Source organism: Podarcis bocagei (genome assembly GCF_964188305.1).
Source record: "Podarcis bocagei genome assembly, chromosome: 9".
Taxonomy (NCBI): Eukaryota; Metazoa; Chordata; class Lepidosauria; order Squamata; family Lacertidae; genus Podarcis; species Podarcis bocagei.
In genome coordinates, this window is record NC_138134.1 from 18,480,283 (window position 1) to 18,508,249 (window position 27,967).

Consider the following 27,967-nt stretch of genomic DNA (forward strand, 5'->3'; position numbering starts at 1 on the left):
CTTGGAGAGGCGCTGCGTCCCCGGCTTTGAGGCCTAGCAAGCCCGCGAGCCTGTGGATCCCTACGCGACTCGCGCCTGGCCGAGAGCAGCGCGGGCACGGAGACGAAAGGGTCGGAGGCGGCCGCCGCGGCCGTGAGGTAAAATCGAGCGCGGGGGTCTGAGGGGGAAAAAAACGGGCCGCTCGCCTCCCTCGGCCGCCGGACGGCTCGGCCGCCTTCCTCGGGCCTCATTCCGCCCCCTTTGGAGGCCGGCCGGGGAAATGCCTCGAGGGCCAGCGGGGCTCACGGCTTCCCCTCAGCCCCCTTCCCTTTGTCTCGCCTTCCCCCCACTTTTTCCCCAGCGGCGGGAGTGGGGCTCGCTCCGGAACTCATGGCCTCTGAGCGTGTGCAGAGTGCCATCGCTTTTAGCCTCGCCGCTCCTCGGCCCCGCGGCTTCCTCCTTTTTGCTGGAAGGGAAATGTTCGCGGGGATGTGGCAAGGGAGGCTGTCTGTGTCTCTTTCCCACGGAGAGGTGTTTGTTTTGTTGGTTTGCTTTGCATTCTCATTTCTTTATTTTTAGATTTGAAGGTGTGCGAATACTTCAGAGGCTCATCTTCAGAGTTTTCTGCCGGCCCCTAGTCTTTCATAGACCGAGCTCGACCATGATAAAACCAGCAGATACATTTTCGGGATCTGGATTTTAGCAGAGATCAAGCGCCTCTTCCCTAATTGCTTGTCAGTGTAAAGGGAGGTGTATAAAAAGCTGGAAACATGGCTGCAATGAAAGGGAAAAAATCATTCCAAGAGTTGCTATGTTCTGTTGCCTTGGCTATCTATTTTGGGGGGGGGGGGTTTGCAAGTGTACAGAACTCCAAAAGTTCTTACAACTACCTAATTACAGTATAAGGCATTTTAAAATTTAATTTCTAGAACTGTAGTACAAGGAAAACAAAATGCAAAGAGTGCCAAACTAGTATTTCTTTCTCACATTATTATTTTGTTTAAATTTTGAGAAACATGTAGTAAGCTTTAATGCACTTTTCAAGTTTATTTATTACGGAAATACTTTCATTTGTATGCAGCTTTTCCATTTAAATATGCTCAGAGCTCACAACAGAACATAAATTCCAATCAATAAATCCTTACAATAACGATTAATTACTAAATCATTTCAAAAACTACCCAGCCAGATGGGTGGGGTATAAATATTGAAATATTAATATTCATTATTAAATAACTTTATTACATGAACATTATATAACATTTAAAAAATCACCCTAAAAGCATAATGACTAATCAGTGCAATTGTAAGTGCACAGTTTGTAACAGCTTAAAATAAGCACATGCTCATCCTGAGTTTCAGCAGAAAGCAAAACAACCTCCAACCAAAAAAGATGTGGTTTCCGGTTATTTAATAGGTGGAGGCAACAAATGACCTTTTAAAAACAAGTGACACATTTAAGACCAGGTTTTAATTTTGTTGCCAGACAGGTTGGGTAGATAACCATGTTGCAATTAAAACACTCAAGTCCTCAGATGATTCATGTAGCTGACTTGTAAAGATGGAGAAGAGGAGCCCTACTTGTTTTGCCTTTTAAAAAAGTTCCTTCCCCCCCCCCCTTGGTGCTAGCTTGGGTAATAATTTTTAGGAGGGGTAGTTGAACACTTAGTCATGTAAACATGCAAAAGTTCCCTTCTCATTGTTTTTTAAAAGTAAATTTTTAATAATCTGTTCCTCTTCTCCAAACGTCTAAGAGGTAGCCATAATCTATTGAGTAAATAAGCCATTGTAAAACAAGTGTTATTTGATTAATGTTACATAGTTATAAATCAGCGAAACATTTATGTGTTTTTTTGTAGGGGAAACACTCTTGGGCAATAGATACATCTGTGGAAAACATGGTAAATTTATGACATGATCTTAAAGTTATATTTTCCAGGTTTATATTCACAGATACTTTGTGTGCTTTTGTTAAGCTGCCATGCTTGATGAAAAGTTCATAATAGGTTTTTTTGCTAGGAAAGCAGCAATGAGTGAGAATGTTTTACACGGATTACTTAGTGAGTTCTGTTGGTGCTAAAACAAACCTGTATAAGTGGGCTCAAGGGTAAAACTCTGAACTCTTAATTTGCTGCACTTATGCATGAGTCATCATAATCTGTTAAGCAGACACCTCTCTACAAGTAGATTCACTGATTATTTAATTTAACAAGTTTTAGTCTGTCTTTCAGGGCTCTCACAAGGTAGTTTACAAAATCCTAAAATTCATAAAAAATACAATTATGAAAAACAGAAAAATTAGCAGTAGCTAAATATTTTTTTCCAGGTGCAGCACAATTCACACGCACACTTTTTTTCAGGTGCAGCACAATGCAGGGTTAAATTAAAGTGTCATCAGGGTTGTTCAAGGCCACCCATGATAAGGCTATGTGTATTTGTCTGCAAAGGGTGTTCAAAAGGTGTGGAGCTACTATTAAGAAACCCCTGTCCCAGGGAATCGCTTGCCTAATGGTTCTGATTGGTGGATTGGAGAGCAAGGCCTCTGATGCACATTCTAATGCTTGGGCAGGCTTATGCATGTGTAGGTTATCCTTCAAATAATGTGGTCTCGAGCCATGCAGGGTTTTAACATTCAAAGCCTTTAATTGGACCCAGAAATGATTAGGCTGCTTGTGTAATCTGAGTGCCCAGATCACATAAGTGTTCTAGCCGCTGCAGTTCTCATGTCCCTCCAAAATGCCACATGTCAGAGGAAATGTTGAGTCTGAAATAGCAGTTTCAGCTCGATGGAAGGACTGAATGCCATTGCAATAAGGTATATTCTTGAATGAGAATGTTTGGTCTAGGACAGATATGACCTACGTGTAGCTATCAGAGAAGAGCAATGCATAAAAACAATTAATATGGGATAGTTATTGGGAGGAAGATGGTTAACATTCCACTGCTGAATATAAACAACTGATTTGTCTGCAGCTAAGCTCCCCAGAATTGAAGGGTGTGTGTGACAGCAGATCCTGGCAAGGAAAAAATTAAATAAAAATCCACTTCTGTATATACCAGTATGCTCTGAATTTAATTGCATCTGAATTCTGAGCTGTCCTGATTTTTTCTTGTTGCAGGTTAATGAACCTTCATGAACAAAAGGAGTGAACTCCAGACTGGATGATACACACAGGAGTTTTAAACAGAAGTGTGGCCTGATGCAGCTTCCTGGTGTTAACTTTGTTTTGGCAATTTATCTGAAACTGATGAAATGTGGAAATAGAGGACCAGCTAATTTTATCTTTATCAAATTTAAAGGTATGCTCCTGAACGTGAGTAAATATTTGCCCCTTTAAAGATGTTATGTTTGACTGTCACAATACAGTGGTGCCCCGCAAGACGAATGCCTCGCAAGACGGAAAACTCGCTAGACGAAAGGGTTTTCCGTTTTTGAGCTGCTTCGCAAGACGATTTTCCCTATGGGCTTGCTTCGCAAGACAAAAACGTCTTGCAAGTTTGTTTCCTTTTTCTTAACACCGTTAATACAGTTGCGACTTGACTTCGAGGAGCAACTCATAGAACGCAGTGTACATAGTAGCCTTTTTTGAGGTTTTTAAAGACTTTGCTGATTTTTGAAGCTTTTCCAAAACTTCTTTTGCAGCCATTTGGTAAGTTAAGCTTTTAAAACTTTTTTTTGGGGGGGTTGGATTTTGGCTTGGGGTGTTTGGAATTCAAGGACTTGGTGTTGGGAAGGGGTTTGCAAGAATCTGGAAGCTTGTGTGTTTTTTTCTGCATTTTTATGATTTTCTGTGACCATTGGGCCACTCTGCTGTTTTTTAAAAAAAATTATGGATTTGAATTTCTGTGTGCTGGGTGGCTGGGGGAACAGTTGGGGAGCGGTTTGCAAGAATCTGGAAGCTTGTGGTTTTTTTCCTGCATTTTTATGATTTTCTGTGACCATTGGGCCACTCTGCTGTTTTTTTAAAAAAATTCTGGGTTTGAATTTTGAAATCCTCTTTACAGTATGTGTGACTTTAAAGAGCACTTAATAAACTCTTGTACCAAATTTGGCTTTGTTTGGACTTTTTTTGACCATAGGAACGCATTAATTGATTTTCAATGCATTCCTATGGGAAACCGTGCTTCGCAAGACAAAAAATTCGCTAGACGAAAAAATTCACGGAATGAATTAATTTCGTCTTGCGAGGCACCACTGTATTGGTGTTTAATTCCTAAAGCACTCTTGTTTTCTGTGTACCCTGTACTAATTAATGTGTGCTTTAGTATAGTTTTGCTATACTAATGTAGTATGTGTTGTCACAGCATTGATACTATGGATAATCCTGTGAAGCTTGCAGTTTTGTGAATGCTTACTAAGACCTGAATTTAAAATATCTGCCATACAATGTAAGATTTAGGCACCACTCTAGAGGCTGAAATGTTCTTGAATTTTGTTTATTATGAAGATTGTATTTATTATGACTTTTGGCAACTTGATATATGGGATGAACAGCATTAGCAGCCTGTGCCAATAAAATGTTTTTCACTTACAGTTTAGAACTAGACTTTAGAGTTTAAAAAAATTAAAGAATGTCACATCTTTGGTGTACACCAAAGAGTTTGGAAAAAAGTGACTCAATTGCATGTTTGAAAATACTTGTCTTTCTTCTAGGTTCATTGTTTCTGAACTGAATATGTGCTGTGTACAAATGACGCCGCCTTGCTCATGACATAATCAGTGTTATGTAGACGAAATAAAATTCGAGGGAAAATATATTTTGGAGAAAAAAATGCCAAAGAAAAAGAAAAATCTTGGTGTGAGCCCATCAAGAAAGAGCATAAACTCAGAAGCGACGCCTGCTGCATCAGCCGACTTGGTACCGCCTTCAGTAGATCTAACAATGTTACAAACACCGCATGGGATTGATAAAGAAGAACTCTTCAGCAGCCTTTCAGAAATGTTTTCTGACTTGGATCCTACTGTCATTTACATGGTGCTATCTGAATGTGATTTCAGAGGTAAATCAAATTCTGTTAATATTGTCAGCATTTGTGTTTAACACAGTGATAAGGAGAGAGAGGTGATAACATGGGGTATCAAGGACTGGAACCCTGAACAGCAGGAACACACTATATTAGGACATTTTGTCACAACAGCCACTTGTTAATAATCAATGCACAAGTTCACAAACTACTTCCTAATAGTTACCCCAATTAGCTCAGGGCGTTGCTCTTTGGCTCTTCTTCCTACAGATTTGCTTACCTCGTACTGGCACTAATTATGTTACACAGCCTGACATCAGGCATTGGATCTTGGGGAATCTAACATAATGGCTGGGTAAGCTAGTCAATGGAGAGCAGAGCATAACTGAATGTTGGTAGCAGTACCAAGCTACAGTTCTGATGACAGCAAGGTCAGTGATGGCTTTTCTGAGCCCTAGGGCCTTTGGCAGGTGCCTGACTATATTGATCCGTGTTGCTGGCACTGCAACTGGGAACTTTCAGGTTGTCTGAAGAACAAGGTAACCTTGAAATAAATCTTAAATTCAATGTCTATTTGTACAATGATCTTTATATTTTCTGTAGTTTAGAATGAGTTTCATATCGCTTCCAGTGACTGTGCTTTTTCTTCATTTCATAGTTGAAGACACTATGGATTATCTGCTAGAATTGTCTACAGCTGCTAAGGGAATAACATCTTCACCACATGTCTCAGGTTTTGATTCCATATCTGCATCATTGGTTGGTGAAAATCAACCAAGCTGTGTTACTAATGAAATAGAGGGCCAAAGTTCTGCTGCAATAAAAAATGTGAAATCTAGTGAAGAATCAGAAAAGTCTTCATCATCTGAAGAACTGGTTTTCTTGCAGTGCCATCCTTTTGAGAAATATAATCTAAATAGTGAAATGAAGGATTCAAAAAATGACCATATCTCAGGCAACCTGTCTTTGGCTTTGGACCACGGTAGCTCTGATCAAGTTAAAGAGTTATCTGGGTGTGCAGAGTCCTGTTTGGGTTACAATACTGTGCTTTCTTTGCAGAAAAAGGAAACAGACAGTGAAAAATTAGAAACCTCCACTCCTTTAAATCCAGATTGTGACAAACCCTCTGAAGTAGTTTGTGGAAAATCAGGCATTCAGACAAATGATGTGGATATTTTTGCACAAATCCCAGAGAACTGTAATTTACCTGAAGTTGTACTTGACAGTGGTGCAGTTCCGGAAGTTGTTTTGGACCTTACAACCCTAAATGACGTGTCTGCTCAACACTGCCAGGGGACTGCAGAATTTCAAAATAGTGTGTTTGACAATTCTAGTTTTTGTTCACACAAGACTGAAAAACAGGGAAACACAGTGACTCTGTGTAATAATTATTCTAATACTTCTGTTCCTGACCTATGTGCAGAATCCACTTTCAAACTGACACCTTTTACAAATGTTGACCAGTCTCAGCAGATGTGGAATTCACAATTTTCTGTGCTTCAGAAACAGTCTCAGGAGTGTACCTGGAACCTAATGGCTCCTGTCTTTTACCCTCAAAATGCAAGCCATAGCTTTGTAACTCCAGTTGCTGTCAGCCCTGGGAAGTGGAGGCCTGCTTCAAACTCTAGGAGTCTTGGGAAAATATATTCTTCTCAAACAACTTCACAGCCTTGGGACAGCAAATCCTCTCTGCCGAAAATGGACATTTCTCAAGTACACCAGCTTCCTGTTTGTCACATGATGAGAAGAAAGATTCCTCTCGCAGGTCATGTGCTTGTTCTTCTTAGAGGGGTTCCTGGATCAGGCAAATCACATTTGGCAAGGTAGAGTATTCATAGATTTTTCTTTAAAAATGCATCATTTCTCACACTCATGTATGTGCATTAACTGTGACTTTGCATTATGTGTATACACAGACACAAACCAGATCCCCTCTTTTCCATAATTTTCAAATCCTCACTATCTTTTTATCTATGGGGGAGGCCACTGTTTTGTATCAGTTAAATATTAATCCATGGTCAACTTTAGGAAGTGAGAGAGGATTGCTCTGGATAGGAGAGTGTGAAGGAGCATACATTTCCAAAGCTGATTTCCTGGTTTGCATGGTTTTTATATAGCGACTACACTCCTGATCATGTGCTTTGACACCGAAAGTTGCTGTCATCATTGTGTTGCATTGTGACAGCCCGAGAATGGTGCTGTGTACTCTTGGCTTTATATATATATATATCAGGAGGACAGAAATAATGTTTGAAACTTTCCCCAAGATTTAAAGTAAAGGTAAAGGGACACCTGACTGTTGGGTCCAGTCGTGGCCGACTCTGGGGTTGCGGCCCTCATCTCGCTTTATTGGCTGAGGGAGCCGGCAAACAGCTTCCGGGTCATGTAGCCAGCATCACTAAGCCGCTTCTGGCGAACCAGAGCAGTGCACGGAGACGCCGTTTACCTTCCCGCCGGAGCAGTACCTATTTATCTACTTGCACTTTTGACATGCTTTTGAACTGCTAGGTTGGCAGGAGCAGGGACCGAGCAACGGGAGCTCACCCTGTCGCTGGGATTCGAACCGCCGACCTTCTGATCGGCAAGCTATAGGCTCTGTGGTTTAACCCACAGCGCCACCCATGTCCCCAAGATTTAGCTACTTTTTAAAGTTAAAACGTGTGCCACATAGATAGCACAAGCCCTGATTTAGAATGGCTTATCCAGCTGAGGCTCAAAATCGTGGGTGCACAATTAAAGAGAAATTGAGAGTGGGGAAGGGAGGGTAGATGACTCAGCATTTTTTGTTTTTTTTTGCAGGGCTTTGCTTGAGGATAACCCTGGTGGTGTCATTCTTAGTACGGATGATTATTTTTACCAAAAAAATGGACAGTACCAATTTAATGCTGATTGCTTAGCAGACGCACATGAGTGGAACCGGAAACGTGGTATGTGCTAGATGAAGTTGAACAATTGTTGATTAAGAATATTGGAATCTATAAATAGAGAAGACTTAATGAAGTTCTTGTGCCAGGATTGGTGCTTGCCTATAAGCACATATTAAACAACAACTAACTGGGTTGGATAGGCCAGAGGGCCAGATCCTGGGCTCTCCCTCATAACACAGGCTGTTTTGACAGGTCGACAAGACAGCCTACCTGTCAGTCACCTGATGTCACCATGATTACAAACTTTGGTCATACTTCTGGCCATATTGCTAGTATTGTATATTGAATAGTTGAACATAGGTTCATATATTTTAGTGCATATGACAACTTTGAGTATTTGAGTGTTTCTGCAGTGGTTTGTCATGGTTATGCAGTGCTTTCTATAATTTTAACTGAGTTTACATAAAAATGCTCGTTTTATTAATACATTAAAAAAAATTACTGGTATGTTTTTCAGCCAAAGAAGCATTTGAAAAAAGCATCACTCCAATAATCATAGACAACACAAACACACAGGCTTGGGAAATGAAACCTTATGTTGCATTGGTTAGTATTCCATAAGTTATTATTGTTGAACCGAAAGCCCATCAACATTTTCTCTGCATATTTGTAGACAACATGGAGGTATTTGAGCTCATGCTCTCTATAGGCTGTTGAGATGATGGGGGGGGAGGAGATTGAGTTGGCTTAATGCTTTCACACTCAATGCAGTGAGGATGGAGAAGCAGAACATGAGCTCAAAACATACTTTCAGTCTGCCTGGGTACAATTGCAAGAGCAAGCATCATTTAATGGAGCCCAGATATTAGTCATTTGGAAAAGCTGCATGTTTACTCAGAAGCAAGTCCCACTGAGTTTAATAGGGCTTACTCCCAAGTAAGTGTGTTTAGGATTACAGTGGTACCTCAGGTTAAGTACTTAATTCGTTCCGGAGGTCCGTACTTAACCTGAAACTGTTCTTAACCTGAAGCACCACTTAAGCTAAGGGGGCCTCCTGCTGCTGCCGCGCCGCCGGAGCAAGATTTCTGTTCTCATCCTGAAGCAAAGTGCTTAACCTGAAGCACTATTTCTGGGTTAACAGAGTCCGTAACCTGAAGCGTATGTAACCCAAGGTACCACTGTACAACTATAAAATCTATAGTCTTAGATCTCTTATCTAAGCACGAGACATTTATTATGAGTGCTTATGTTGTACAGTTTTGATGAAGATCTTGTTCTTTGTGACCAGCAATGATGGTGGGTGAGATGTGTTCTGAACTATGACTTGGTTCATTTTTAACTGTATTCTTAACCTGCTGAGGGATGTATCTCAAGCGTTTTACACTTTTATTCAGTCCCAGGAACACAAATATAAGGTTATATTTCGTGAACCGGATACCTGGTGGAAGTTTAAACCAAAAGAACTGGAAAGGTAAAAAAAAACCCCTCACGATTCTGTTATAGCATATTTGAAAAGAAATAATATCTTCAGATAAATGAGCTAGTAGGAGTGAGACCAGCTTTCATTGAACCTCAAAATGCAAATTATAGGGATTGCTGCAATACTATGAATTGTTCTCTCTTTTCTTCCAAGAGAACCTGTGTGATTACTTGGACTAATTCATTTGCGAATTGTACCTTTAGTTCATGTAAAGCTTCAGTTGTTTCAAGAATATTCTGTGGCTGTCAGCTACAGAGATTCTTTTAAAGAGCCTCAAGAATAGATACTATTATTCAAGCCCATTATCTTCATTGGTTAAGGATAGGGAGGTGGGATGTTGTGACAACATGATCTTCTATATATAAGTGGCGAGCAAAGTAGTACCTAATAACTGTATTTTGTTTCTCCTTTTTCCTTTATAATTTTTAGATTTCGATTATTGTTTCTTTCTCTGGTCCATTGCTATTAAAAGTTAAAGTCGGCATGGGCAAAAAAATACCCAAGAAAATCTACTCTTTCTGGCCATTAATTATTTCCAAAGCTATAAGAAAAGTGGTTTAAAATGTCATGATTTGTAGCAGTGGGTTTTTCCACAGTTAGCAAGCTGTTGCTAAATAGTCAAGTAGAAATTGAAAGTAAAGGGTGCCAAGATCTATTTTACCCAGTTTGGAACTCTACCTGTTTACTACTTTTTATTTATTTATTACTTAGGCAACGTGATATGGCAGTGTAGGTTTTCATGTTGCACAAACCTTTATTTGCTTGTTTATGCACCATCAGCTGTTGGGTAAATTCTCAGTACCTGCTCCTTAAATTGTAACACCACGGAAAACAGCTTCAGTTAAATGTTTAATAGTTGCCTCAAATGTCTTCAACAAAAGTTGGAATAATGCCTTTTACTGTGAGATTCATTCTCAGATATTCTGTTCTTTTTAATGTTTAGGCGAAATATTCATGGCGTATCAAAAGAGACGATCAAAAGAATGTTGGAACGATATGAACGTTGCCTGACTGTTAATTCAATTTTGAATTCTTCAATCCCAGATGAATTGAAAAGTGCCACCTGTGAGGAAGTTCTTCACCACAAGAAGGGAGAAGGGTAAAATTAAAGTATCAAAATTAAAATTAAAGTATCAAAAGTATTGAAATACAAAACTTCAAGCCAGTTTACTTGGTTAGTTAATGATGCTGATAATGCCAAGGTCGCAGGTTCAATCCCCATGTGGGACACCTGCATCTCCCTGCACTGCAGGGGGTTAGACTAGATGATCCTCAGGGTCCCTTCCAACTCTATGATTCTATCTATATCTGTAAAGTGTGAAAGCAAATGTCTGTGAGTCTAACTAAGACCTTATATCACAGAATGTGCTGAATAATTACACTTTCAGTTTCAGAAGTAGCATGGAACTTCAGGTTTTATATATCTCCATAATCTAACAACTTCCACTTTGACTCCTTCCCTTCAGCATCCAGTTATCATCTTAATAATAATCCCAGTTACATCCAAGAGAAGGTATTGACTCAATAGAAGTCCGTGATTTTTTTTTTATCTTGGCCCTTCTTTCTAGGAATATGTATATAAATACTTCGATATATATTAGAAGATGTTATGACTTAAATGCTTTAGCAGAAGTAAAGATGATTAAGGTGTGCATTTTTTCCTTTCAAGGTCCATTTTAAAAATCCATTGTTTGATTTATAGGAAGGAAGATATGCCTCGTTATGGGAAAAACAAGGAACATTTTCCTTCACCTTTGAAATGCATAGAATTAAGTATGGAAGATAAGCATCAGTCACAGAAAGTTACAGTGGAAAATCAGACTCTCCCGAATAAAAAGAGAGAACTGGAGCATTGGGTTCAAGACTGTACTTCTAAATGTAATGTCTCTCTGGAAGACATAGATCTCAATGCATCATCAAGGACAGACAAAATTGATTCTACTCTTGAAAAGATGGACTTGGTAAAGTCTGAGGAAAGTGAATTCTCAAATTTCAGTGAAAATATTCAGAAGTACAATAACAAGGACATAATAGCTGAAGTTGAAGAAAACCAGTGTGCTGAAGTCCTAACAGAAGCAGAGTTAAGACTGTCAAAAAACATGAATAAGGCAGATTCAGGCTGCGATAAACCGGTAGGGCCAGAAACAGTAAATTTTGTGGGAGACTGGCCAATAGAACAAACTATGGGGCAGAGAGTGAAAAGAGCTAGAAGGTCAGAAAAACTGACTATAAAGAATGGCAAAGAGGATAAAGGTCTAAGCATACCCAATTTTGATGCATTAGCAATTCTAGATGAAGATGAAAAGGTAAATCCGGTTAATATTCATGAAGAGCTGCCACTTTCTCAGAGTAAACAGGAAGATATTAAACAGCCCTCTGCCTGTATGTCTGTTGATGATACGGAAGAAGATGCATCACAACTGCTGATTGTAGGAGACTGGCCTGTCCAAAACTCTTTAGAGCAAAGACAGCACAAAATGAAAAGAATACTCAAGAGAAACACTGGTGAATCAGAAGAGATTATAAGTAGTCAATGCAATATTAACGAAAGGACTCTGAACACAGTAACGGTACTTCCTACAACATCTGCAGGTGCTGGAGAGCTACTTGTCTCATCAAAGAAGGGAAGTCTTTTGGCACCTGAAATCTCTGGTTCTGAAACTCTTAGTGAGAAAAAGTCTGTGCAGAACAAAAGGGCACGCAAGCACCATAAATTAGCTCTAACATTTACCAACAATTTGGCCCTCAGTAAACCAGAGGAAGAACTGTGTCTGTCTAATTTGCTGGAAGAGAAACCCGATGAATGCATCATGGCAGAGGCCAATAAGTATTCGCAGACGGAGCCCCAGGATTTTGCTCTCCTGTGGAGGCTTGAAAGGAAAATTATTGTTTCGGAAGATACCAAAGTATTAAATGGCAGACTGGATGGATTCATACCAAAAGGCATTCATACTGCTTCAGAAAAAATACCCTATAAAGTAACTTATGAGAAAAGCACATATGTGGAAGAAAGTGAACTTGTCAACATTGATGTATCTGAGAATCTGAATATTTTGTGTAAACTCTTTGAGTCCGTTTCATTTGATGCACTGAAGGACTTGTATGAAAGATGTAACAGGGACATTGATTGGGCTACAGGGATCTTGTTAGATTCTGCTGAGAAGTTATGCAGAGATGATGAGGTTGGACCCTTGCAGGAAGCACAGATTCAGCCTTCTGGCAAGTCTCTTGACTCTAATGAAAACGCTGGTTATAGAGAACGACTTGGAGATTCTGAGGAAACCACTCAAGGAACTGTGTCTTCTAGAATTAGTCAGGATTCAGAAATAACAAATCTCTCTGTTGATGATGGAGGTGATGAAGCTTCCACCGTTAAAGATGAACACAACTTTTCAACTGCTTCCGCAGCAGAAAACAAACATTTAATGCCGTCTGCTCCAAGAACTCATGTCGAAGAATCAGGAAATGAGAAACCACTTTTAGATACCACACATACAAAAGAGATGAACTCCGTTATGATATCAGAAAATGAGCAGCCGAACAAGGTGTTGCATACTGAAGTGGACTTAAGTGTTCCTGTGACTATAGCTGATGATTTTAATGGAGGCCCTAACACTTTGAAACCCACTTTTGATGTGGAAATAGAAAACACATCTTCAGAGAAACATTCAGAGTGTTCAATTATAGAAGAGCTCTCATCTCATCTAATACTTACAGAGGGCTCTGCAAGCAAGGACAGCAAATTTGAGGTGGATAAAAAAATGAATTGTAAACCAATGTTTCTAATTGCAGCAAAAAATGAAGAAAACAAAATACCCAATCAAGATAAAAGCAAGTTAGTGAACCCCACACCTGTATCAAAATCTGTGAATATAAATTCCCTAGAATTGGTCTTACCTCCTGAACTAGCCATTCAATTAAGTGAAATATTTGGACCTGTTGGGGTTGATTCAGGTAATAAAACCATGATTTTTTTAAAAAAATGCTAGGAGTTAAAAAACCCAAAAGTATTGGTTATTTGAAGCTACAGCTGTTGATAGATATTAGAAAAAAGACTCACCCGTATCTTGGTGGTGGTCAGACTCGGTAGTGGTCAGCAGTTTTTACTCATTTTGCAAAATCTTCCAAGTCATTGCTCTGTTTTCCACCATATGAGTGAATGGCAGCCATTCACTAACATAAAGTTAATTAAAAGTCTACATTTGGGAATGCCAATAGGGTAGAGATTTAAGGCGCCCCTGTTAAGTCCAGTTTCTAGACAAGTGATAGATCATAGCTCAGTGTAGAGCATTGAGCTCTGCCTTGAATCCAGAAGGTCCTAGGTAGGCCTAGGAAAGACCCTGGGTTGAGAGAGAATCCTGGGAAGTCAGTCATTGTAGACAATATACCAGCTTTCATTAGTCCCAGCCAGCATGACCAGTTGTCAGAAATAATGGGAAGGTGTAGTCTGGCAACGCCTGGGGGGCCACACGGTCCCTATCACTGGTCCAAAGTCTGTCTGTCTGATTAGCTTCATCATCTCCATATTCTCACTTTGGGTCCTCCTCAGTGAAATTTGGACCTGGTCAAACTGATTTTGTTGTTGTTTAAAAATACTCCTTTGAGTTAATTTATTTCCTATTCCACATTAGAATTGTGGTTTATAAATTAAGCTGTGTTTCAAAGTGGTGTTATATTGCTCTGTTTTGAGACAGATTCTCTGAATTATTTCAGGAACCGATGCTTTATCCTACAAAAAAGCCAAGATATTTGATTAAGAATAAGCTTGGCTGAACTACATTTAATTTGTACAGTGTTTTAACCTCTAGCTTTTTTATTCAATAAGGATCTCTAACTACTGAAGATTATGTGGTTCATATCGATCTGAATTTAGCCAGAGAAATTCATGAAAAATGGAAAGCATCTATTACAGTAAGTCAGTTTCTTTCTAAAGACAAGTCTATGGCATCTTATGCTTGCATTAAAAAGCACTGGTATTTATTTATTAGCTGACCCTTGTTAAAATATTTCTCAGAATTTATAGTGCATGTAAATAAGTGGCATGATTACACTGAGGTCACATATACTCCAAATAAAAGTTCTTAAACATACAATCAAAATTTTGAACCAACTAACTTTTTAACTTTTTAAAGAGGAACATGTCAAAGGTCTGATTCATGTGCTTTTCATGCAGCCGCAAGATAACACAGGCAGAAAAACTTAGTTTAAAAACATGGTAAAAATGTTTATAAACAAATGGTCTGGGCTTGAAGTGATAAGCATACAACCTGAACCTGTTGTAAACTGAGTACAGTTGTCCAAACAAATTTTATTAATCCTTTTTTTAAAAAAAAACTAATTGGAGATTCATTAAAAGTTAATAGTATGATTAATTGAATTTAAAATGTTTTAATTTAGAAGCGACAGAGGAGAGAAGAGGAGTTGCATAAGCTTCTTGAAGAAGGTAAGCTTATGTTGTTCTAATTAACCACTCTGGGCCTTCCATTATTTAGACTGGGTGCCCTTTTAGATGTGCATCCAGATTCTGATCACCACATAGTAACAAATACAGCAGGAATGGCAAAGTTATTCAGTCTTCAAAGTTATTCTATGTAAAATAAATATAGCAGCACATTTGTTGTCATATTTGTTGTTGTAATCCCATCTTATCATACAACCACCTTAGGAGGTAGGGTTTCAGGACCTAGCAGAGTTGTTTTTGACTTTGCACAGCTCTAGCTTGGACAATATTATTCTTACTCTCCCCCGTCCCTTTGTCTATCTCATCTACACTCAGATTAAGGTTTATTTATTTCTTGTCCTTTTATATGTGCAGCAAATTTTATTTGAAATAGGGATGCACAATTATCTATGTATATATTTAGTTGTTGCCTTTTTTTAAAAAGCACTACCTATTTGTGAAAAGAAAGAGCATGTCCAGTGGTACCTTGGGTTAAATACTTAATTCGTTCTGGAGGCCCATACTTAACCTGAAACTGTTCTTAACCTGAAGCACCACTTTAGCTAATGGGGCCTCCTGCTGCTGCCGCGCCGCCGGAGGACGATTTCTGTTCTCATCCTGAAGCAAAGTTCTTAACCTGAAGCACTATTTCTGGGCTAGCGGAGTCTGTAACCTGAAGCGTATGTAACCTGAAGCATATGTAACCCAAGATACCACTTTATGTAGTAAAAATGCTGTAAAGAACAGCATGTGAACACAAAAGGGACTGAGCAAACCACAAAGCTTTGCAACTGAGAGGCCAGAGGTGTGGAATTACCTATGTGTGATCTCAGACCCTCAGAACCACAATCTGTGCTTCAAGCCACTGCTTTTGAAATTAAGTTCCCCAAAAGGAGTAGGAGCCAGCAGAGGAGTGTGAAATCAGCCATGTTTTTTCAGGTGCACAGGCACAACATGGAGTAAGGCAGGGAGTAAATACTAATGTGCCATCAATATACATGTGTCACAGTTAGAAAAACACAGTATAATAAAATAGTGTTTAACAGTCTGTTTTTATTTATGCCTTAATACAAGTGACACCTTTCAAAATGCATAAAAAAATACATGTATCTGGAATATCTGTATTTGAAACTGTTCCTTTAAAACAATTCATCACCTTCCGGCTTTGTTGCTTCTGTAGATCCCATGCTGTTTGAGCAATTCTGTCTAGATGAGCTGGACAGCCTTCTTTCTCCGCATACAAACTGTCATGTACAGAAGACCGAAAGGCTGCCTACAGATACGCTACCTGAAAACTCAGCTGCTTCAGAGTTTTTTCCTTTCATGGATCACTGGAATGTCCAGACGCAGAAAGTGTCGCTCCGGGAAATAATGTCCGAAGAAATCGCCTTACAAGAAAAAGAGGACCTGGTACGATGACACATATGTTGCCCCGTAGCACTATGCGTTTCCTATATTTCACCCTCATTGTGAGCTGAAGCACGCAGCACGGCATAGGATCGGCCACTAGGCTCCCAGCATAATGGACCTCTCATTCTCTTGTTCCAGTTCTCAGACTTGGCCCACCCACCACTTCCTTATGCTATAACAGTAACCGCTTTGCAAACACTCACAAAGTTTCACTTGCAATGCAGCTGCACTGCCTAGAAAGCTGGTTATTAGTTTACATCAGGGAGCGGGTGGCAAGTGACTGTTTTCCAGCACATAAAATCTGTAAGGTTGCCCTGCCGTCTTGCTCCAGGATAACGTTCCACCAGTGATGTTGATGTATTAAGCTGATAGGGGAGGATTAAATAGAAAGTGGTGCTGTACAACAACTATGTAGTTCTGTTGTGCTTGTGAAGCTAAAACAGAGAGTAGGATGGGCTGAAATGTGATTTAGCCAGTTTAGAGCCAGAAACCTGCCTTTACTACTAATTTCTTGGTATAGTTGACTCTCAAAATGAGGTGGGCATAAATGAATTAAACTGGCACCGATGGGAGCTTGTTTTCTGAGGTAAATAACGTGGGAGAAATTTCTGTTAGAATCCCAAGTCAGAAGGGAAGAGTTAAATCTTTCCTTACTGCACCCTGGTCATGATGAAAATTACTCCCTCCCCCCACATAGGCAACAGTATAAAAATAATGGATGTAGTTGTAATGACACATTTAGCACCATGTGCAAGGTTTTGCTTCTCATGCATTTATTCCTGTTTTGTGTACTCCTGAAGACCAAAAGTGTGGCATAGTGGTAATTTGACTGTTAATATGTACATTGGTGCTAAGATTTAAATTAGAAACAGAGATTTTTAGTGGTATCCCTCATGAATCATCTTGATTTACCCTAATTTATTAACTTCAGCTTATAGCCACCATATTGTGCTACTTTATCTCCCAAACCAAACAGCCTCTTCAATACAGTTTTGCAAGCAGCCTTTTATGATTTAAACTTAAGGTGGCTGAAGCTAGAAAATGTCTCCCTATAAATAGTATTGCCAGCCCTAAATAATCTGGAACCAATAACAAAGGGTGGTATCCAATGTTGTGAGAGAAGAAGTAGCACAATTACTATAATTCTTCCTCTGCATTGCCCCCCAACCTGCCCTGTGATTTGCTCTGGAGGTTGCCTCTACCCAGGGGAGCAGATTTGGGAACACACAGGAGAGAGGAGGAAAAAACTGGTTGTCAACCACCCCAAAATGTGGAAAACTGTAATTTTGAAATCTTTTTTCTTTATTAGATCCATTTTTCTACAAAGCCTTTTCTAATAATATAATTATAATGTAAACTTGTTTTCTGGATTAGAAACGCTCTCCTTTCATGGCTAGAAAAGACTGCGCTGCCAAACTGAAAGAGAAGCAACTCCTGGAGTTATTCCCAGCTATTACCCCAAACGTCTTAATGGAAATCTTCAAGGACCACAAGTGAGCTCTTGCTTGTTCATATGATGCTGCTAAATTCAAAGAACTAAATGGCTTGGATCTGAATACCTTTTGAATTGCTTTATACTGCACAAGTCTGTTCAAGACTACCCTTGAAGGCTTTTCTCCAGATCTTCCTGTTGCCTGAGATAAGGCCAGTAGTGACCAGAGACAGAACCTTCTTTGTTGTGATGTTCTGGCTCTGGAATTCTTTCCCCGGGAGACTTGCCTGGTGCTAGAATTTGATTTGAGAAATTAAAGATCAGGTTTTAGAATGCAAGCTTCTCTCTCTTTCTTGTGTGTGCGCGCGTGTGTCTTGCTTTTTCCTTTCTTGTTAATTAATAAAGTTCTGCTGTTCTGTGATATGTCTTGAATCATTCACTGGCTGCTGCTTCTTTTTTTTTATCTCAGTTATTCTTTGGAGCAAACCGTCCAGTTTTTGAACAGCGTTCTAGAGTCAGATCCAGTAAAGACAGTTGTAGCCAGAGAAACTGCCCAGGGTGCCATACTCTCTTCTTGCAGTGCTTTAAAGACACGAGAGAGAAAGGTAATGACCATTTTGTACATTTGTTGCAAATACATTTAAATAAGATGCTGTTATAGTGAAATATGGGTCCTCAGCATTTTTAACATTTTAGGGAAAGGACTTCATAAATAGCAAATAAAAGTCAGTGTCAGTAGGAGTATATATGATTGCTTCTTGTTTTGAACTGAGCAGATAGAAAATGTCTTTGGTGGAGGCGTCTTACTTTAATAAGCCTTGGACCATGTCCTAAGTGTAACACTTATGAATTATAGGCCAGAAAGTGCAAGGAACCAGAAGACATTCTTGGTGCAAAGGCGTTTCAAGACTTTGAATATCCAGGATATGATGATTTCAGGGCCGAAGCTTTTCTTCACCAACAGCACAAGCAAGAATGCCTGAGAAAAGCTGGGGAGGCGTATCGCATGGGAATGAAGTCTGTAGCAGCATTTTATGTTCAAAGGGTAAATTTGTCTTAATCAATCAATTCTGCAATTTTTGCCTTCTTTACTGGAAATGTTGGCCATTCGTAATCATGTAAGTTTTTGGTGTTTGCACTGATAACCACCACATAAGCAAGTGTCAATGCTCTTTTTGAATCTCCAATAGCAGAACTAGTGGACTGTGTGCTGAAATATCCCCCCCCATAAGGTCAGAAACATTTATTTTGAAATAAATTGGAAATATGTGGACATGGCATTTTAATTCAGAAACAAGCAACTCACGGCTTTCAAAGTGCTGTTGGATTAGAATATAAGACGACAATGGAAGAGCTTATTCACTAACAATGGCTGGAATTCAAAGTGCTACATTGCATGCAAATGAGTGTTTGGTCATTGACAATAGAAACTCTGACTTTTTGCTTATTGAGTAACAGGCCATATCACAAATTACTATTGAATGTCCCTGCATTTCAAAATAGCCATGGAGCTACTTGCATAGATTTTTGGACCCCAGCATGTATTGTGTACTTCTACAGGTGGGATAGTGTTTTAAACCATAATTGCCGTACTGAAACCTTCAGTTGATTCTCTTAGCATGCTAAGGCAGACTGAGTTGTTTTTTTACCAGTTGTATATATGCACACAGTCAGGGAGCACAAAGTTGACTTCCTCTCTCTTTTTCTTCCTACCTTTATGATCTCTGCTCATTTCACACAGTCTCATTGTGACTTACATCTTCCTGAAACCCACCTGATCAGGCCTTACTTGACCTACTTTTGACAAGTTAAGTCTAAATGCACATGTCGCTGTTCTGAGACATTACAACTCCCTGCCTATAGTGCTGTTTTGAATCCTGATATCCAGTGCTGCACTTAGGTCGCTCCTCATGATGTTTACAGTAGATGTGTGTTTGCATCAAGGGTCGCCTTCACGAGGAGAAGATGAAAGAAGCCAACCGCGATGCTGCCATGCAAATCTTTGAGAAAGTGAATGCCTTGAAGCTTCCTGAAAACCTGTTGGACCTACATGGTCTTCATGTGGATGAAGCTTTGGCTCACCTGGGTAGAGTATTGCAGGAGAAAACAGAAGGTACAAGAACACTTCTTTGTTTACAGAGATTACACTGGACTTGTGTATGTGGGCAACATCTCGGAAGTCGAACGTTTTGGTTTCCGAACGCTGAAAACCCAGAAATAAATGCTTCCATTTTCGAATGAGCCTCGGAAGTCAAACAGCTTCCGCTGAGTTTTTTCGAATTTTCTCTATTGAATTTGCAGACCGCCCTTTGCGGCTTCGGTTTTTGAATGTTTTAGAAGTTGAATGGTCTTTTGGAACGGATTACGTTCGAAAACCGAGGTACCACTGTATTAAAACGGACGTGTTGCTTTCCATGTTAGTGGATGGGCTAGCCTTCATGGACGGAACATATAATTTGCATATAATAATAATAATAATAATAATAATAATAATAATAATAGTTAATATTATTTTTACATACATACATACAGTGGTACCTCGGGTTAAGCACTTAATTCGTTCTGGAGGTCCATTCTTAACCTGAAACTGTTCTTCACCTGAGGTACTACTTTAGCTAATGGGGCCTGCTGCTGCCGCTGTGTTGCCGCCACACAATTTTTGTTCTCATCCTGAAGCAAAGTTCTTAACCCGAGGTATTATTTCTGGGTTAGTGGAGTCTGTAACCTGAAACGTCTGTAACCTGAAGTGTCTGTAACCCGAGGAACCACTGTATATACATACATACATACATACATACATACCCTACCCATCTGGCTGAGGTTCCCCAGCTACTCTGGGCGTTTCCCAACAGAATATTAAAAATACGATAAAACATCAAACATTAAAAATTTCCCTAAACAGGGTTGCCTTCATATGTCTTCTAAAAGTCAGATAGTTGTTTATTTCCTTGACATCTGATGGGAGGGGGTTCCACAGGGTGGGCGCCACTGTCAGCTTCGGAGGGGTGAAATCTCTTCAGCCACCACCGAGAAGGCCCTCTTTCTGGTTCCTGGTTTAACTAAGGTTAAATTCCTGGCATCTAGTTAAAAGGTTCTTGAGTTGTAGTACTGATACAGATACCAGCAAGCTGCTACCAATCACGGTAGACAGTACTTGGCTAGACGGACCTGTAGTCTAAGGCTACTTTGTATTTCAAAATTTACCACATTGAAAGATTTTAGATATATTCTAAAAGAAATTTTCAAATCTGTTGAATGTGGAATTAATAAAGAGAGAATATTGTGACCATTCTTATTCTTGTGTAACAGAATGCAACCTGGCTGGTGGTAAGCCATATCTCTACGTGATCACAGGAAAGGGAAACCATAGCCAGGGAGGAGTTGCTCGCATCAAACCAGCAGTTATGAAATACCTCACAAGCCACAAGTTCAGGTGAGCTGAACCTACCGTTACTGACAACTTGTAATCTGCATTTAACCAATTAAAAACTGGTGGTTATTTCACTAGAAAGCGTAGTAGACATCCTGGGCTAAGCTCCTCAGGCAGGCTTATTGCCAGGTCTGCAGAGTGCAGCAGGAAGCTCCTATCTAGGATCCTAGGTCATTCATAATGACAGTCCTGGCTGTTAATGATGGTTTTCTTTTTATTTGCCTATGGTGGTAAACACGGAATCAAGTGAGGAAGGAGATTTGAGATTGAGTTACATTAAATCTAGTGAAAGGGTAATGGGTGAAGTCAAGAGTGGAAGGCTGGAACTGGGAGAGAATGCAGGAATAATAGAAAACGAGTTGTTTTCACTCCCTTAGCTCTCTGGTCTAGCCCAAATACACCCCACCTTGTGCTCTGCCATGTTTCTGTCTTTTCAACACCTCACTTTTAAGTCTAAAAGAAAAGCTGTTTCATTTGGTGGTCAGGGAGCAACATTAGGTATGCACAGGGGCTTGGGCAATGGCAGTGGGATTTTTCCTTCTGTGAACAGTGAACCTCTCTTCCACATGCTGTGCCCCAATCTGATTTTTCAATTCCCACCAGTGGTTTGTTATGTGACATGATGGTGGAGGCTGCTTCTCAGTTCACAAGCTCCAGAGCATCTTTGGGCACAGAGAGCAAGCTTATTTGAGGCTATACCTCTTTATTAGGCTTATTATTTCTTAAGTTACCGTATTTTTTGCTCTATAGGACACACTCGACCATAGGACGTTTTAGAGGGGGAGAACAAGGGGAAAAAAATCTCTCCCTCTCTGCGCAGCGCCCCTTCAGCGAAGCGGCAGGAGAAACGGAGCCCCTTCCATTTCTCCTCCCGCTTCTCTGAAGGGGCGCTGCGCAGAGAGGGAAAGCTGTGCAGCGCCTCTCCAGTGAAGCGAAGCCAGGAGAGCAAGAGGGATTGGTGTGCACCGACCCCTCTCGCTCTCCATGCTTCAGTGAAGGCAACCCAAAGCCTCCGGAGTGCAGTGCGAACTCCCGCTGCGCTCCAGAGGCTTCAGGCGGCTATCCCTGAAGCCTTTGGAGCGCAGCGGGAAGTCCCGCTGCCCTCCGAAAGCTTCAGATTCCTTTCACTGAAGCCAGGATAGTCTTGCTTTCCTGGCTTCAGCAAAAGGAACCCACAGCCTCCAGAGCGCAGCGGGAGGTCCCGCTGTGCTCCAGAGGCTTCAGGCGGCTATCCCTGAAGCCTGGAGAGCGAGAGGGGTCGCTGCGCACTGACTCCTCTCGCTCTCCAGGCTTCAGCGAAATCAACATGTAGCTTCCGGAGCGCGGAGGGAGCGCTCCCTCTGGGCTTTGGAGGCTTCGCGTGGCTATCGCTGAAGCCAAGGAGCCTGCATTTGCTCCATAAGACGCACACACATTTCCCCTTAATTTTTGGAGGGGGAAAAAGTGCGTCTTATAGAGCGAAAAATACGGTGGTTTCTTTCATCCGGCCAAAAAGATGGTTTAATTTCAAACTTGCCCTTCTATATGGTGAAAGTGTCATGTAATGCTGTGTAATGTTAGAGCATTGTATGAGAGATTAAAAAACCTTTCCACCTGCACAAGCCCTTGCACAAACGAGCATGAGAAGTGCTGTAGAATTTGTCTCTCATACCACTGTGTGGATTCTTATGCAAGCATTTGTGGAACGGTGCTAAAGTCTGTTTTCCTACCCCTTGCAGTTTGAATCAAACCTTAAACGGCTGCTTACAATATTATCCTGATTCACAGGTTCACAGAAATAAAGCCAGGCTGCTTGAAAGTCATGCTGAAGTAAAAGGATGTCACCAAGAGGACTGGAAAAGCTGCTATAATTGACATACAAACAACTTCAAAATATAATGCCGTTCCTGTGCTACTTTTAAATAACAATATTTTACTGGAAATATTTTAACGTTTTTAGCAGGTGTGTTTTTTGTCAGGATGTTTTCCTCGCCAAAATTGAATGGATTTTTTTTTCTTTTTAAGGGAAATAGTTTTTTGGCCTCTTAATATAAAAGGAGTCCATGTGAAGAGAACTTCTGTACAAGAAATGGACTTTCAAAGGGAAGGCTCCATTTTGAAACACTCTGTCCTTCTCAGATTTAAAGATTTAAAGAACATCCACAAATATCTCAAGCATTATCTTCTTAAAACACTTACCTTGTTCTGTATAAGAGGGGTAGCCAACATAGTACCCTTCAGATATTTTGGACTACATTCCCCATCATTCCTGGCAACTGGCCATGGTGGTTGGGGCTGATGGAAGTTGTAATCCACATTTGGAGGATATCGTATTGACTACCTCTGCTCTGTCAACATTAGGCTTACATGCTTTTAAGACTTGGAGCTAAGATTGCTTCAGATGCTTTAAAATAATTAAAAGATTTGGGGGGAGAAAATGATGCAGTGGATTGAAGTAATGAGCTAATAATTATTTATGTTCCTTGGGGAGAAGTGAAAATGTTAGGTGTTAACATTTCCCTGGACTTAAGAGAAATACAACGTCTCATACCTCAGTGAGTTATCTGCTCAGATTGTCCCAACTCTTCAACTCTCTTCATATATTGAAAGTGTTGACAATACTGCCTGATGAGATAGTTGAGCTTTTTTGTGAAAGGATATGGGTACATAAAGGTCTTGACCATTATGTAAGTAATGAGGAACCATTTCCTCTCTTATTTATACAGTTGCCACTAGAATCAACAAAATTTTAGAAGTCCCAGTTTTTGTGACGTATAAAGAGCTGGATTCAGCTATATATTTATGCTAGTGGGAGCCAGCATAACAAAGCCCGCTAATGCTGTTGCGCTGATGGAACAATTCTTCCATTTTCGCTTAAAATATTAAGTGCACTGGCTCATGAGTGCAATGAGAATATGTACAGAGAGCTGCTGTGTGAAATGAAATGTACAAGGGTACCTGCAGTGAAGCTCTTTTTGTGCATTGTAACTCCTGAATGTGTGACTAAAGTCTCTGGATCGGCATTTCCATATTCTTTGTGGTAGGAGAAAATGTAAGGAATCTTCATAGACTCCATCCTGTCTGTATAAAAATTACATATGGTCTATTAGAGAAGACACCAGCAAATTGACGCCATGTAAGGGTTTGCCAGCTTTGAGCAAGCCCATGTGCCATTAACGTCAATACTGGATAAAGCATTTATCAATGGCAGCTACTACCATTGCAGTACTGATGGAGGGAGCTACATCTACTGACATTCTCATGTTCCTACTGCTGCTGTTAAAACATACATGGTTTCCTTCAGATCGGGAAGTACAGCAATGTGTGCATGCATATCTCTCTTACAGGGATGCAGTTTCATTTGAAAATGTATCATCGTTATTGATAGTATATTTTGTGTGGATTTTTAAATGTTAATTCATGGCTGAGAATAAGCAAGCAACTCAAGGTATTTTTAAAACATATTTTAATATCAAAACTGGATGATCCTAGTTGCAAACTGAATGACATCTCCCATGATATTCAGTGCCTCTGTATCCAAACAAATTAATACATATAGAAATATTTTAAAAACTGATAGGTGACATTTATTTTCAAGAATATGCAAATAATGTATACATGTCTTTCAGCGTGGACATGCAAGTGCTCTTTAAAATTGTTTTATAATTATGAAGCTTTTAAAACAATTGAGGATTACATGTGAGCCGTTGTGTAAATAGGTGAGTGTGAAATATTTCAAGTTACAACCAATTGTGTCCTTCCACTGATGGGGACTTACGTCAGTGGAAGGAGGGAGGTGGCAAATTTTGCCATGTTCCCCCTTCCCTCCTGTAGTGCCATCTCCTGTGCTGATCTGAAGGTTCTCCCTAGCCTCTGGAGCAGATTGGAAGGGCACAATAGTCTGTATGGGGGAGGAAGAATATATGGCAATTACCTCCCTCTCCATGCCACTGATGGAAGCCTCTTAAGTGCTTTCCATCAGTGGAGAAAATACAATTTGTACAACCCTTCATATCTTAAAGGTGCCATTTCAGTAGAATTTTGAAGCAGCCAGTTTCTTTGACATATAATGCAACAGAATTTGCACACATATGTTATGGACACCAGTTAAATTGGGACATTTTAGTGCATGTCCAACTATTGAAAATTTGCAACCTGCAGTTAACTATGATCCTTTCAAAGAGATCTTTGAGTGGGAACAGATTCCTGCACATTGCAGGGAGAAAGGAAACTCATCCAGTCCTTAGTATGTTATTTACAGGACTTACCACCTGGATCAGAGCTTCAGAATTTCCTACTACATTGATATCTAAGCTTAATGAATTTTAGAAAAGATAGCTTTTGAATTTGGAGGGAAAAAATGATGATGGAAGGAGTGCCTGGTATAGAAATCCAAACTGCCTTTTTTTTGCTTAGGGGTGTATGTCATTATGGGAGAAAAACAAAACCTTTTTCTTCTATTTTTATAAATCAAGCACTTTTAAATATGTGAGTTGCTTGGTGGCTAGATTCCCCCTCCCCTTTTTATGTGGGCTGCCCTATAGCCAAAGAAACTACTACTGCTTCTCCCATTGAAATAATTGGCTTTTTCAGACTTTTCACCTTCCTGTATACCAGAATGTGTGTGTTCATCAAAATACTTATTCAGGAACCTAATGCAAATAAGGGATGCTTCATTATTACCATTGTACAGATATGTCTGTATGGCAAGGACATGCATGCATGTTTTGCTTCATGTACAAATCATGGGGAAACCACTATTGACTCTGGGATCTTCACTCCATGTCCAACTAGCCTGAGCAGATGCATAGTGTTGATCACACAAGAAGGGGTAACGACACACGTGGAAGAGCTACCCATATTAGGATAACCATTATGTGAACGGCCCCAAGGTAGTTTCTCTTAATGCGATGGCAGATTTATCCTTTCAGATGCTGATCTATTTTTGTCCTCTTTTCATGAACGGAGTTCTTCTCGCAGGAACTTTGGATCCAAGCCATTGTGACATTGTAAAAATTTCACTCCTTTCGATAGAACCTGCCAAGTAGAAGTGGCTGCTGGATTATAGCCTCCCGTTCCCTTCTACACTTTAGTAGATTATTTAAAAATAACTGTGGATAACTTCTATATTTTCTTAGGGAAAAAAATACAACTGAAGAAATTAAGACTAAACCTGAAAATACCTGTAAGGATACCTAAGGGAAATGTGTTCTTTTCAATGTCTCAGTACAACGTTCATAATTGTTTTCTTTGTTTTGATATTTTCACCATACTTAATTTCTTAAAAAGTCAAATGTCTTAAGATGAGGAAGAATCATAATTTCTGGGTACCCATTTTATTATTATTAACGTCTTAAATTAGCCTCCAAAGAAGATGTCATGAGCATATGCTTATATCAATTAGGGTCATTGCTTACGCTGCAAAAATTGTACTCTAAATGTTTTATTGAAAAGAGATTTAAATTTACTCAGGGCAGTGGTTTCTGTGAAAGTGCCTATGGAAATGATAGCCTTCCCAGTGTCAAATATTTTCAACAGATAGATATTTTGATTATAATTGATATTAAGCCCGTATGTGCAGTTCAGGTTTCAAAACATTACTTATCCTTTCTTCATTTCTTGAAAAAGAATGTAACATCCCTTAACTATATGGACTTTACGTAAACTTCAGCTTGCTGTGGTGAAACGTTAAAGGCTAGCACACATGCTATATATTCGTATACATGTATTTACTACATTTTGCAAGGATGAACATGCGAAACAGGTGATCGCATAGATGCCCTTCCTGTGATCCCAGCAGCACTCTTTCTTGGCCATGACAATTGTGTAAACTGCTGTGAGTCATATGTGAGATTACAAACGTTTTTCCATGTAAACTTGTGTGTGAGGATGGTGGGAAATGTTTACATGGAGAAAATCTTGCTCTTTTCAAAAGTGGAAAAAAAGTTCAACTCTCAACTACTGACCGGGATTATACTACTCTACTATAATAAAAAGTACGATGAAAGATCCAGTATTGTGTCACAAAAATATGGCCAGTATGTAAGTAGATTTCTTGACTGTTCATTTTTTTTAGGTGTATAAAGCTCTTCTGGTTTCCTATCTTTTTTTTGTAATGTTTGGTTGTTAGCACATAAAATTTCTTACGTGAATAATTTCAAATAAAATCCAGTTTAATAAATACACATTCGTTTTAAGAATTCTTCGTCATCAGGTGTTTGAGCCAAAGTGAAACTGAAGTTTGGCGTGGGAGCTCCCCACTCCCATTTAAGGAAATTAATGAGATATAACCTTAACACACGAATAACCTGTCTTCGTAAACTGTGGAACAACCTGATTTTCAGAGAGAGACGCCTGGTTCTTAACTGTGATACTAAACCAGGGTCTGGGCTACGCTAGCTCAGATTGTAAGTGGTGGAAAAAAATTGTGGGGTCGATGTGTCACCATACCAAAAATAAACAACCCTCCACACAGTAAACTTGAAGTTGAGGGAAAGGGTTCTAAATTAGTGATCTCCTTGGCGTGCAAGTTTTCTACGTCAATGGTGAGTTTTAAATAGAGAAGTTTGCCGTACGATGTCCATCTCACCTGCAATGGTACACCCCAGAAACAGGTTTAGCACTCAAAGAGAGAACTAGTATACAGTTTCTCTGAAAAACCATCAGTGAAGTAGCACTTCTCAGTTTCTGGTGGTTGTTCCAAGAACTAACAAGTGCTTTCCCCTCCTGCTTTATAACCAGATGTTACTGGTGAAGAACAATAAATTGGGGGAGAGGGGAGACCAGAAAGAGATTTGGATTCTGTATAAAAAGCCTGTTCTAACCTCACAAACTTGGAGTCCTCAGGTAAGGTAAAGGTAAAGGTACCCCTGCCCGTACGGGCCAGTCGTGACCAACTCTGGGGTTGCGTGCTCATCTCGCTTAAGAGGCCGGGAGCCAGCGCTGTCCGGAGACACTTCCGGGTCACGTGGCCAGCGTGACGAAG

The 27,967-nt window shown here is 39.9% G+C and overlaps 1 protein-coding gene and 1 long non-coding RNA gene across 10 annotated transcripts in view; one reads left to right on the forward strand and one right to left on the reverse strand.

Annotated features, from left to right (window-relative positions):
* Positions 1 to 27,167, forward strand: N4BP2 (NEDD4 binding protein 2). Of its 6 annotated transcripts, none has more exons than XM_081208644.1 (19): positions 1 to 137; positions 3,099 to 3,279; positions 4,634 to 4,980; positions 5,603 to 6,767; positions 7,744 to 7,871; positions 8,329 to 8,417; positions 9,206 to 9,282; positions 10,235 to 10,390; positions 10,994 to 12,854; positions 12,963 to 13,245; positions 14,117 to 14,202; positions 14,689 to 14,734; positions 15,912 to 16,141; positions 17,516 to 17,634; positions 18,043 to 18,178; positions 18,430 to 18,618; positions 19,518 to 19,686; positions 20,883 to 21,006; positions 22,771 to 27,167. In XM_081208644.1, the coding sequence occupies exons 3-19, from the start codon at positions 4,752 to 4,754 to the stop codon at positions 22,814 to 22,816; spliced, it is 5,133 nt and encodes a 1,710-aa protein (XP_081064770.1). In that variant the 5' UTR covers positions 1 to 137; positions 3,099 to 3,279; positions 4,634 to 4,751; the 3' UTR covers positions 22,817 to 27,167. The 6 variants fall into 6 exon arrangements, with proteins under 6 accessions (XP_081064770.1, XP_081064769.1, XP_081064766.1 ...); XM_081208641.1 differs by adding an exon at positions 1,839 to 1,918 and having other exon boundaries at positions 13 to 137; positions 10,994 to 13,245; XM_081208642.1 differs by adding an exon at positions 1,839 to 1,880 and having other exon boundaries at positions 13 to 137; positions 10,994 to 13,245.
* LOC308595173 overlaps positions 15,983 to 27,967 on the reverse strand; it is a 52,601-nt gene continuing 40,616 nt past the window's right edge. For 2 of the 4 annotated variants that reach the window (XR_014011852.1, XR_014011853.1), the window contains 2 exons: positions 17,701 to 18,155; positions 15,983 to 16,119 (listed from right to left, as the gene is read on the reverse strand). This is a non-coding gene — a long non-coding RNA (uncharacterized lncRNA). Of the gene's footprint in view, positions 16,120 to 16,147; positions 16,723 to 17,700; positions 18,156 to 27,967 lie in introns of those variants that run through there. The other 2 variants (XR_014011854.1, XR_014011855.1) reach the window with 2 other exon arrangements.

Bases quoted from the DNA above. Each gene is read 5' to 3' on its own strand.
- N4BP2 (XM_081208643.1), top strand. From the start codon at position 4,752: ATGCCAAAGAAAAAGAAAAATCTTGGTGTGAGCCCATCAAGAAAGAGC. The intron at 6,768-7,743 runs GTAGAGTATTCA...TTTTTTTTGCAG, and splicing joins GGCAAATCACATTTGGCAAG to GGCTTTGCTTGAGGATAACC. The intron at 19,687-20,882 runs GTACAAGAACAC...CTTGTGTAACAG, and splicing joins ATTGCAGGAGAAAACAGAAG to AATGCAACCTGGCTGGTGGT.